Source organism: Zonotrichia albicollis, chromosome 19 (assembly GCF_047830755.1).
Source record: "Zonotrichia albicollis isolate bZonAlb1 chromosome 19, bZonAlb1.hap1, whole genome shotgun sequence".
Classification (NCBI taxonomy): Eukaryota; Metazoa; Chordata; class Aves; order Passeriformes; family Passerellidae; genus Zonotrichia; species Zonotrichia albicollis.
Window position 1 is genome coordinate 10,344,285 of NC_133837.1, and position 12,219 is coordinate 10,356,503.

At 43.0% G+C, this 12,219-nt stretch overlaps 1 protein-coding gene across 1 annotated transcript; it reads left to right on the forward strand.

The window, feature by feature from the left end:
* The first annotated feature begins 3,193 nt into the window (after positions 1-3,193).
* On the forward strand, positions 3,194-11,967 carry PSMD12 (proteasome 26S subunit, non-ATPase 12). The gene is made up of 11 exons (XM_005490440.4): positions 3,194-3,393; positions 5,353-5,412; positions 5,612-5,740; positions 6,812-6,919; positions 7,856-7,960; positions 8,396-8,545; positions 8,723-8,857; positions 9,400-9,512; positions 9,869-10,043; positions 10,557-10,634; positions 11,517-11,967. Exons 1-11 carry the CDS (start codon positions 3,286-3,288, stop codon positions 11,724-11,726), a joined length of 1,371 nt encoding a protein of 456 aa, XP_005490497.1. The 5' UTR covers positions 3,194-3,285; the 3' UTR covers positions 11,727-11,967.
* The last annotated feature ends 252 nt before the right edge of the window (positions 11,968-12,219 follow it).

The following is a 12,219-nucleotide window of genomic DNA, read 5'->3' on the forward strand; positions in this document are numbered from 1 at the left end:
GGAGCTGGAGCCTGAGAAATGGAGGCTCAGGGGGAACCTTCTGGCTCTCCACAACCCCCTGGCAGGAGGGGCCAATCCGGGCTGGGGGTCGGGCTCTTCTCCCAGGGAATAAGTGAGGAGAGGAAATGGCCTCAAGCAATGCCAGGGTTTAGACTGGATATAGGAAAAATTTCTTCCCAGGGTTGGGAAGCATTGGAACAGGCTGTCTAGGGAGGTGGTGGAGTCACCATCCTCAGAAGTGTCCAAAAAAGTTGTTTGGATGTGGCACCTGGGGACTTGGTTTAGTGGTGAACAGAGTGGTGGTGCTGGGCTGACAAGTTGGACTTGATGATCTTAAGTCTTTTCATCCATAGTGGTTCTGTGACTCTGTGGTATTACACACAGATGAGAGGCAATCCTAATTCAGATCTAAAGCATTCTTCAGTTTTAAGTGCTTTTTTAGTGGTTTCTTCCACTGGGAACAATATTTCTGGTTTCTGCTGAAACACATTGTAAAAGAACCTGAACTTGGCATGGGGCCTTGATGCTACCCAGCCATAGGCAAGGACACTGATTTCAATAAAACCAGGAGAAAGACTTAAACTAGTTTATCACCTATCACATGATTTCAGCATAAAGCAAACCTTACAGCTCTGTGTGCATTAACCAAGATCTGCAGAAAGCAGCGTGTCAGATACAGAACCTGCTCAAAATGGAAACCAAGACCAATTCCCATACCTGCAGCAAAACATTCTTCAGTCTTGGGGAAAGCAGGGACCCCAAGGATATCCCTCACAACTCCCTGCTGGGGGAAAGCAGTGACCCCAAGGATATCCCTTACTCCTGCTGGGAGTGCCCAGACCCTCTCCAAAGCACACTCCCCAAATGCTTCCCAGGGATCGTGCTGAGACACAAAACTTCAGCTCCCACAAGCCAGGAGTGCCTGCCAAGCATTCCTGCTTCAGTTTTGGGTTTTGATTCCCATGAATTGGCAGAAATTTTTAGTCTTACCTCTGCAGCGTGCTCTGGATGCTCTGTTGTGAAAATGAGACATTTTTCACTCATTGTTCATTTCTGACCCGGGGGGAAAAAGCCCATATGTTAAATTGTGCTGAGTATGAACTCCAGATGGACTTGTGTCAGCAAAGTGTCACTTCAGAGCAAGAGGCAGAGCCAAGCTGTTTGGGTGTTTCACTAAGGATTTTTGAATAAGCATTTAGTTTCTTTTTTAGCCCCTCAGGGATTCTGTATTGGAGGCAACAGCTGCTTCCTCCTTTCCCAGCATACCATGCAGGTAAAAAACCCAGCAATTGCAAAAGGCATTTATTTCCTTCCACTTTCACTCACTTGTCTGACCCAAATTACTGTGTATGGGACTATGTTCAATTAGATTAGCATGTGACTTTTAACCTCCCTGGAAGTCATCACTCCCAATCCATCACCTGTAAAAATATACTAATATTACCATGAGCTAAAAGAATGAGATTGTAAAAGTAAAAGCTCTGTAAAAATTTGTAAATGGCCAGAGTTAGGGAAGAAAAACTGATACACTCTGTGTGATACATGCATGTATTTTCAGTACCTAAGTCAACTGAAATGAAGTAAAAATGATTAAGGATAATGGATAAATTCTGTTGGCAGAGTTTTCAAATCAAGTTTGTGTTCAAACAGAAAGTGATTCAAAGCTCATGATCTGTGCTGTGCTAATTGGAAGGCATGTATCACACACAGTTGCAAATATACAGTATTGGAGCTCTGTATTCTCTTAATTGAATTACTCTGAATTTACACCAGTGCAGCAGATGGAAGAACTCAGTCTTAATTCTGCCAACAAAAGATTTAAACCAGTTATCTCAAATACCCCTTTGCCACGTTACCATGTTGGTCTGTGTACAGTATGATCTGAAAGTAACATAGCACAAAATGTAACTTCGTGGTAAGTTCCTCTTTCTGGAAATCCTAAATACTACCCAAAGATTCCCATGGCAGGTGGTTGGAACTAGGTGATCCTAAAGTCCCTTCCAACCTAAACCGTTCTGTGATTCTGATTCAGGGTGTTCCCCAAGTATTTGAGGTGTTTGCTTGCACACATGAGGGAGTTTTTCTGGATTTCCCCAGAGAATGAAACTTCTGTAGTGTATGAAATTGTGCTGGAAGATGATGGCCACCTGCATGCAAGGCATTGCACCAACATCTCACAACTTTTCAAACACATTGGTTGTACAACACTGTCTAGATCAGGATCCTTGTGCCCTTAAAACCCACGGTGTGTCACTTTTCCTCCACCTCTCCAGCAAGGCTAGATATTAAAAGACTTAAGTATGGAATGAGATACAGACTTAAGTGAAATCCCCAAGGTGAAATCAGCAGCTACAGAACCCAGAGTCCTCCACACCTGAGGTGTGCCCACATGTCCCGGCTGTCCCCAAATGTGGGGGAACACAAACCCACCATCCTCCTGCCTCACATCCCCAGCTCCGAGCAACACCGTGCCCGTGGGAGCTGTGTCCCCCCGTGGCCGTGCTGAGGGGCACACGGCGGGCCGTGACGGCACTCCGGGAGATGTCACTGGGGGATGTCACTGGGAGATGTCACCGCCACATCTGGCACCAACTCACAGCTCCCCTTTGTGGGTGCCGGGGAGTTCCCCGCCAGGCTGGGGCTCAGAGGGGCGGATTGAGGGGCAGATCCATTAATAAGGGAACATCGCGGTCCAGGTCCCCTGAGAGGTGCGGATTGAGGGGGGAACCCCTCAGAGGAGCAGGAACGGGATCCACCTTCTGAGCAGACCCCCTCAGGTTTGATCGTGGTCCCGGTCACCTCAGAAGGGCCGGGGGCGGGGTGGGCTCCCTCAGAGAAGCGGGTTCAGTGGTACATCTGAAGAGGGGGTTGAGGGGCAGATCCCTTTAGAAGGGTGGGCTGCGGGGCAGATCCCCTCAGAGGGGTGGGCTGAGGGGCAGATCCCCTCAGACGGGCGGGTTGAGGGGCAGATGCCCTCACAGGGGCGGGTCGAGGGGCAGATCCCCTCAGAGGGCCCGGCTGAAGGGCAGATCCCCTCAAAAGAGAGGGCTGAAGGGCAGATGCCCCAGAAACGCAGATCCCGGTCCCGCTCCCCTTAGAGGGGCCGTGGCCGTGGGGTCCCCTCAGAGCTGGCACCTCCCCCCTGCGGGTCCTGAGGCGGCCGGGGGTGCCCACAGCAGTGCCTGCTTGCCGCGGAGTGGGGCCCTTCGGCGGGCCTGCCCCCGGCGCGCCTGCGCGCGGGCCCGGCCGGTTCCGGTGAGCGCTGAGGCGGCGGAACGGGCGGACATGGCGGACGGCGGCGCGGAGCGGGCCGATGGCCGCATCGTCAAAATGGAGGTGGATTACAGCGCGACCGTGGATCAGAGGTTGCCCGAGTGCGAGCGGCTGGCGCAGGTGAGGCGGGAGAGGAGCCTGGCGGGGCGGACGGGCTGAGTCATGGCGCGCTAGGCCGCGCGTGGAGGCGGCGCGGAGCGAGCCATGGCCGCATCCTGCCCCACAGTGCGGCTCTGGTCGCCGCCTCTCCGTGCCGTACTGAGGAGGGGAAGGAGTGAGCGGCTCCGCCGTTCCAGGGCTGTGTGGAAGGGCGAGCAGGAGGGAGCTTGGTGGCCGAACACTGAAAGTGCTCTCCAAGGCAGCGGTCACGGCCCCAGCGCTGCCAGAACTCATGGGATGTTTGCACAGCACTGTCAGATAAATGGATTCCTAGGGACGTCCTGTGCAGAACCAAGGCCAAGAGATGGACTCGATGATCCTTTGGGTTCCGTCCAACTTAGCCTGTTCTGTGATTTTGAGACAGGACGAGGTTTCGGGGCGCAGCTCGCGGGTGAGGAGACCGGAGGGCCGCGCTGCACCGCAAGGGCCGCGGCTCTTCCCCGGAATTGCTTGTTCAGCCCGGGCTCTGTGCGCCAGAGCTGCCTGCGTGTACAGGTCCGGGTCAGGCTGGACCGGCAGCGCTGGGCATCCCCAAGCTCGGTTACCTGCGAGCCCCGGGGAGCTGGAATGGAGGCACAGGGCCAGGACGGGCTCTGCGCTGTCTCTGCCTCCTTGGGCTCCGTAAACAACGCTGTGAGCCCGCCCCGGTGACCGCGGGGTGTGTTCCAGGGGTTCATAGCGATGCAGCATGGGTGTTTTATAGAAAAGTTCTGTGGCCTGGAGATTCTTGTACAGCTCAGATCTCAGAAAAGACAGAACCATAGAATCCCAGAATGGTTTGGGTTGAACGAGGCCTTAATCTCATCTCATTTCACTCACTGCTGTGGGCAGGAACACCTTCCACAAGTTCAGATGGGCCTTGAACACTTCAGGGGTGGGGCAGCCGCAGGGTCCCTGTTGTTGCTGTCATTTGTTGGCCCAGTATGATGGCATCTGAAACTTTACATGCTGCTCTGATTGATCCACGTGTCTCATTGTCATAGACACACATGTTGTACAGTTCTGAAGGCAGTAGCCTTAAGATAAACAAATTACATCTTAGATTATTTTAAGATTATTATGTGGAGAGCAGGCACAAGGATTTTATCCCACAGGCACAGCTCTGCAAAGGAATGGACACCATGGCCATGTTTCATTGTGCAAAACACATAAACTCTGTGGCAGTAAGAGCACAGCCTTGACAAACCATTGTATGTATTTTAAAATATTTCAGCTGGGATGTTTTAGAAACAACTTTCATTTTCTTTGGTTTGTTACTAATTTTCTGACCATTTTTTGTTTCTAGTTTCTATTTTTTTTTGCAGCCCCACCATTGCCATAGGCTGTTACAAACTCACCCATATTAACTTTTTTTTTAACTACGTATTTGCTAGGATTTGTGACTTAGGACTAAAAGTACATTGTAGTATCTTACACTCCTCCAAACAAAGGCAAATACAGTTCTGAAAACTTCTCCTAAACCAGAACTATTACAATTCCATGCTTAGCCTGTAAAGCTTGTAATTAATGCTTTGTGTAATACACTGTAATTAAGATATGAATATGGGTGAAAGTAATAGGAGAAGAATTTTTTTGGCCAAGGTATTTAATTGCATATCTGATCTCACTGAAAACTCTGTTTTGGCCAGAGAAGAAATGAATTTTCCATGCAGCTCAGTGAGTGTGAGCTCACCAAACCTGTCTGAAACTTGCCAGGTTTCTCTCCTGAGGCAGACAACTTAGAGCATGTGTTGTGTGAAAATGAAACTGGTACCTCTCCAGTTTTACCTCTGTGTAGAACTGTGTATTTAAATAAAGTAAGTGCTACGCATGCATTTTTAAAGGGGAAAAAAATAGTGTACAGGCTGGTCTGTATTTTTATTTATTTACTCTCAGTTTAAACTGAATTTTGTTGAGATAATTGTTTGCCTGTCTTATTAGGAAGGAAGATTGCAGGAAGTCATTGAAAACCTTCTCTCCCTGGAAAAACAAACCCGGACGGTGAGTGGGGATGCTGGGATGTGCACGCACCTCACGTTCCACTGGGTTCAAGTCAAGGGACTGGGAGTATCCTTGGAGTATCAGTCCTTCTTTTCTTTAAAAAGCAAATCAGTGAGAGCAGCCCCAATGACTTTTCCCCTTTGTGCTGAAGGCTGCAGGTTGCTGATCCTGTCTCTAACACACTCTTGGTCTGTTCCAGGCTTCTGACATGGTCTCCACATCCCGGATCTTGGTTGCCATAGTGAAAATGTGTTACGAAGCTAAAGACTGGGATGCTCTTAATGAAAATATTATTCTTCTATCAAAGAGAAGAAGTCAGTTAAAACAGGTGAATTGAATTGTTTGAAACAAAAAATGAAACTGTATTTTGGAGCTGTATTATGTCTCTGGTTTCCCCATGTGTGTAGGGGCTTTCTGTGTAAAGATGGTGGTTCATTTTTGCACTCTCCTCAGTGTGTATTGCTGACATATGCCTTATTAATTATTCAGATATTCCATATTCCTTATTCAGATGTATATTAAACAGAGTTACTGCATTTTATTGTACTCATATGAAATGTGTGCTTTGCATGCTTGCTTTTGAAACTGGTATTCTTTGGCATAAAGCACTTGCATTGAAGGCAGTGTGAAGTTTATTGCACTCTGTGTGTTCAGTTTGAGCAGCAGATTTGGTGATTTTAATGCCATCATTGCTTTAGGAAGGAAAAGGTTACCTGTCATTTAGTGTGCAGGATCTTCACTAGTGTGTGTAAAAGTAGGAGTACAGTTTAGTTTGCACAGACTGAAGGCATGGATCATTCCAGCTGAATTTTGAGGAACTTCTTGAGGAGGACATTTCTAGAAGTTTAATTCTGGGTTTTTTTTTAAAGTAAGTATTTTAATAATAGTTTTACCAGCTTTGCCAGCATTGTTACTGGAAGTGCACATTCCCATGAAGGAAGAAATCCTCCCTCTTCCATTCTTTCCTGAGGAATCTGCAGCTGTTCCAAGGAGAGAGGGTAGAGCCCACAGTTAAGAGGAGGCACAGATCTCTTCAGCCGTGCAGGTGTTAGGGCAAGCAGAGAAGTTCTGCCAGTGCATGTGAGTCCTGTGGATTTGGCAGAGCAGGAGTTACTTTTTAGGACAGAAGTGCATGGCATGGATTATTTTCAATATTAGAAAAACTGAGGTGAAAAAATGACAGAACAGCATCATGTTTGCCTTGTAGCATCAGTGTGTGGCATCATTGTACACATCTTCAGGAATCCAAGAGAGGAGATGTGTCTTGTGTGCTGTTTGCTGAAATGAGTTTCTTCAGTGGGATGTGAAACTCTTTATTACGTACTCTGAGTGTTACAGCTTGGCTTCATTAGACAAATCTGAAACCACAGTGTGTTTTTCCCCTCTGTTTTCACATCAGGCAGTTGCTAAAATGGTGCAGCAGTGCTGCACTTACGTTGAAGAAATCACAGACTTGCCAGTGAAACTGCGCTTGATCGACACGTTGCGGATGGTCACAGAAGGAAAAGTAAGGTTTTGTTTTAAGACTCTGTGTCTAAAAGGTAGAATCAAAATATTTGCCTTCTTTAAAAATATAGTTTCTTAGTATTATTTTTTAATCTTGTGCAAGTAAGATTAAAACTAATTTTTAAATTACCCTGACAAGCTAAGTAGTTTATTTCCTTCCAAAAGACTGCAGATATTTTCCATATTTAAATCACACGCTGAAACACTGCTCATGTTCCTATGTTGTAGGTATCTGGTTGTGTTATTAATTAATATAGTTAGTAATACATTTCAGAATTCTAAAATGCCATTTCCTTTTTGCTTTTTAAAATGTTATGTATTTGAATTTGTCAGGGAAATGGGCAGGTTTAATTTAATTTCTCCTGCACTTAGCATGGTGTTACATGCAGTTATGATAACCAGAACGTGATACCAAGTGAGTTACTTATATTGCATTCCTTTTACTTTAAGAAAAGAAGGAATTCTGAATTAGGCAAATTTGTGGCAATTTCATGAGTTCTGTCTGTTAGACTAAATGGTTAATGATCAAGTCTTGTTGATTAATGGCTGGTTAGGAGTAAATGAAATCATTCAAAGGGTGGTGCTTACTACACATTAACCATTGAAGTCTAACTTCCCAGATATTTTGATATATTCTAGCAGACAAAATATGCAATACTTTATTCACAGTCCATATCCCTTGTGTTTGCTGAAAGAGTCCTAGATCAGTGTAGACATTAATTTTTGGATTAATTTGGGCCAAAAATTTGTGTGTTGGTTATCCATTGTATTTCATCAGTGTATATTGTGGACAGTGCCAGTGTAGTGGATGGATACACAGCAAATAAAGTGGTTCTGTGATGACAGCATCAGGTGTATTTCCAGTGGGGTGTCAGTCTCAGAGTCTGCACTCCTCTTTAGAGAATTCCAGTGTTTAAACTCTTCCTGCTGCCCTCAGATCTACGTGGAAATCGAACGCGCTCGCCTGACAAAGACGCTTGCGACAATAAAGGAGCAGAACGGGGAGGTGAAGGAGGCTGCCTCCATTCTGCAGGAGCTGCAGGTAACACCTCAGAGCTCAGAACTGCAGCAGCAATAGCAATTAATTCTGGCTGTTCTCAGACTGTTAGAAACTGAATCAGGTGTGCTTACAGAAATGCCTGAATGGGATGAACTGTTATTAGTGAAAGTGCAGTTCAGCTTTAACTTTTATTCATCTCATGGCTGGGTTACATAGAATATCTTCCACTTGGAAAGTAGGTGTCAGTTCTCTGCTTAGTTCATTGAGTTAAGTGTTGGTGGATTCCTTGGTGTAAGTGGGGGCAATAATTAAAATGGGATAACCTTTATTCCATTTTCCCTTGCTCTGTAATAGCTTTTCTTCTGTTGTTTTGTTTTGGTGTGTTCCCCCTCCAGACAACCTCCCACTCTTCTGGCACAGTTAAGCCTTCAGTTGATTTGGCTTTGACAATATTAATTTGTTATAATTTCATTTCAGGTGGAAACCTACGGTTCAATGGAAAAGAAAGAACGTGTAGAATTTATCTTGGAGCAGATGAGACTCTGCCTAGCTGTAAAGGATTATATTCGGACTCAGATTATCAGCAAAAAAATTAATACAAAATTTTTTCAAGAAGAAAACACAGAAGTAAGTAATTGGAGGATTTCTCACTCTTTCTCCCTCTCCCCACCCAAATTTTAATCTGACTTGCCTCTTTTCAGGTCCAAGTGTATTTTTTTAAATCCCTCTGTTTTCTGGGGTTCAGCTGAATTCCATTGACATGTCATGGAGCTGTGTTAATTTGACTTTTTGATGCTGTTTCAGAAACTAAAGTTGAAATACTACAACTTAATGATCCAGCTGGATCAACATGAAGGCTCCTACCTCTCCATCTGTAAGCACTACAGAGCCATTTATGACACTCCCTGCATCCAGGCTGAAAGTGAAAAGTGGCAACAGGTAAAAAACCATTCCCTTCAAAATCACTGTATTTCCATGTGACAAATCCCCATTTCTCACCACATCAATGTGTACAATGGATGAAACAGCTCATCAGTCTGTTTTTATTTAAATGGTTGTATTAACAAATTGGTTAGTTGAAAACAGATGATGGAGTTGATTTCAAAAGAATGTTTTCATCAACATCTTCATTTTATTACCTTTGAAGCTGACAATGTCTGAACTGTTTCATGCAAGTGTAGAGATTACAAACGGCTGTGCAAGAGTGGTCCCAGTGGTGCTGTGTGTGCAGTACAGATGTCTTTCATGTTTGAAAAGTTTTTTTTCTTCATGTATTTATTTGAAACACTAGAATTTTGGTTAACCTGTGTCAATTGAAATGTACCACAGTTCATTTCTGAAAGATAACATCAGTTTCACCCTAATTTCTTAATACACTGAGCTTAAATCTTCTACATATTAAACTCTAAGCTTTGTATCACTTTTGGTAATTCCTCTGTTTAATTATGGGGAAAAAACCTACACTCTTTCTTCTTGAACAGGCACTGAAGAGCGTTGTTCTTTATGTTATTCTTTCACCTTATGACAATGAACAGTCTGATTTGGTGCACAGAATTAGTAGTGACAAAAAGCTAGAAGAAATCCCCAAGTATAAGTAAGTATCCTTTCTAATTACCAATTCTTAGATGAAAAAGTTTCTCCCTAACAGTGCAGGTAAATCTCTTCATGCTGAGTCTGCTGTAAGCAAGTCTGAATTTATTGCTGCATTAGGAATATTGCAAAAATGTCATGGTTGTTCTATGTGAAAATAAACGTAACTAAATGCATGTAAAAATAAATGTTCTTTCTCTTGTAAGAGAAAGATCTTTGTTAGAAAAAGTCTGACTTTAGCTGCCCCCCTTATTTATGATAATAAGAATAAAACATTTAAAATGATGCCTTTGATTTATTTGAAGTATGAACCAGGTTTATTAATACAGGATTATAATCCAACTGTACTAAACCATTTAGAGACCTCCTAAAACTATTTACCACCATGGAGCTGATGAGGTGGAGTGCCCTAGTTGAAGAATATGGGAAGGAGTTGAGAGAAGGATCCCTTGACAGTCCTGCCACAGATGTTTTTGGCTGTACAGAGGAAGGGGAAAAGAGATGGAAAGATTTAAAGAACAGAGTTGTGGAACATGTAAGTATCAGTGTCTGTGAGCATCAGCTGTTCACTCAGTGCCTCAGCTAAAAATGCTTGCTGCTTGCTTTATTTTAATCACAAAGAACACAAAAAAGTAGCTAATAAAGCAGCAGGTGAGGTCTCTTTGCTTTTGTGTTGTATTTCAAGTTTTATTTGCTTGCATATCTTTATTGTATATTTATATTTGGCATAGTTGCCACCAAAAAGAGCATATTGCACTCAAATTAGATTTAGCATTCATGTTTCACTAAAGCATAAATCTGAAAGTCTTGCTTTGTATTAAATTCATAATCGGTTTATTTCTTTTCTTAATAATTTATCATGTAGAGACTTTTATACCTTCCACCAGCAACAGAGCTGTTTGTTCACAACCCCTCCTGTCCCCCATGCTGGACTGCCATTAGAGCACTACACTTCCTAATCTCCTTTTAACATGGACTTTTATATTTTTGCAGCCTGCTTCAATTATTTTTTGCACATAACCCTCTACTCTGAACACTTTTATTCCAGAATATTAGAATAATGGCTAAGTATTATACCAGAATTACAATGAAGAGAATGGCACAGCTCCTGGATCTGTCTGTTGATGTAAGTCTTGCTTTGCTCGTCCTTCTCTCATAATGGGGGGTGTGTTTGTGGCAGAGATGTGATTATTCAGCAGAGTAATGTTCTTGTTTGATTTGATTTCTGCCTTTATGGAAGTTGGAAAACTATTCATTAAACCTTAAACTCAGTTTCATGATGCACATGCCCATAAGGCAAAAGCTGCTCTTAGAAGTTCATTTATGTTCAAGGCTTTGTGTAAATGCTGGAGCTCCTTGTTTGGTGTTTCAGTGCTAAAAGGTTCTTTTTACTGAGTGATGAGACCCAGCTGAAGAGAGGGTCCTTCACCTGTGAGTGTCCCTGGTCCTGGGTGCTGGCACTTTGGGAACAAAGGTGGAGGGGTCTTCTGCCATCCCCCTTTGTTTTTCTCAAGGGCTTTCCAAGTAGAATGACACATCCTGGTATTTTGAGTGCAAATGAAAAGCTTTACCCTTTTCATGGAATCTGCTTTTCCCACAAACTCAGAAAAACCCTTTTTTGGCAGTTTCAGTAATTCACTGGGCTTTTCCCAAGCCTTGCTTGCCACATGACTTGTTCTGATATCTGTGAAGCCAAGTATTCCAAAGTATAGAGTTCTGTTGGATTTGTATATTAAACATTAATTTTTTGAAAAATAATCAGGTATAGGTCATAGAAAACAAAGAGTTTTTTTTTTTAATAGCTTGTGCTTTTTTTTTTTTTTTAATAGCTTGTGCTAATACCTTGCATTGCCAACTTGTGTAATATTAAAGTATCTTGCATTTTTTAAAGTACAATATTGTTACAGCTGTACTCGTGTATAAAGAAAATCTTTCATGCTGTTTGGGAGGAACTCTGGTGGTGTGTAAAAATGCTGTTTTCTTGACTTAGTGCTGTTTGTCTTTGCAGGAATCGGAGGAGTTCTTGTCTAACCTAGTAGTTAACAAAACCATCTTTGCTAAAGTAGACAGGCTGGCAGGAATTATCAATTTCCAGAGGCCTAAGGACCCAAACAATATACTCAATGACTGGTCTCACAAACTCAACTCCCTCATGGCCCTAGTTAACAAAACCACACATCTCATTGCCAAAGAAGAGATGATCCATAACCTGCAGTAAGGTGCCTCAATAATCTCAGTGCTTTTAAAGAAGGCATTAAATCTTCATAATAGAGACTATTATTACAAGTGTGTATATGGTTTGTTTTCTCCCTGTCAAGCCTTCCTGGTCTAAAATTTAGAACATAATTCTGAAATTCCTGTTGACAATTAAGTTCCCTTGATTATTCATTCAGTTGTTAAATGTTTTTGCTACAATTGGTGAAAGAACAGAATAAAACTGTATTGCCTGTATAATAATAGTCTTGTGATTTCTTTTTTTCAATGTGAACCCTTATCTAACATATAATTCTGTGGTTATTTCATTACAGGACTATTTTTGAGGCTGTGATTGAGAGGATATACTGTAAATAATAAAATCCTAGGGTTTTACAAAGAGGTAACTTGAAATGATGATAGTGTAAAGTTATGTCAAGATACTCTTTGAACAAAATGATGTTTATGCTTAAGAATAATGCTTTTTCTTATTTGGTGCTACAGTTAGAATTTATTAA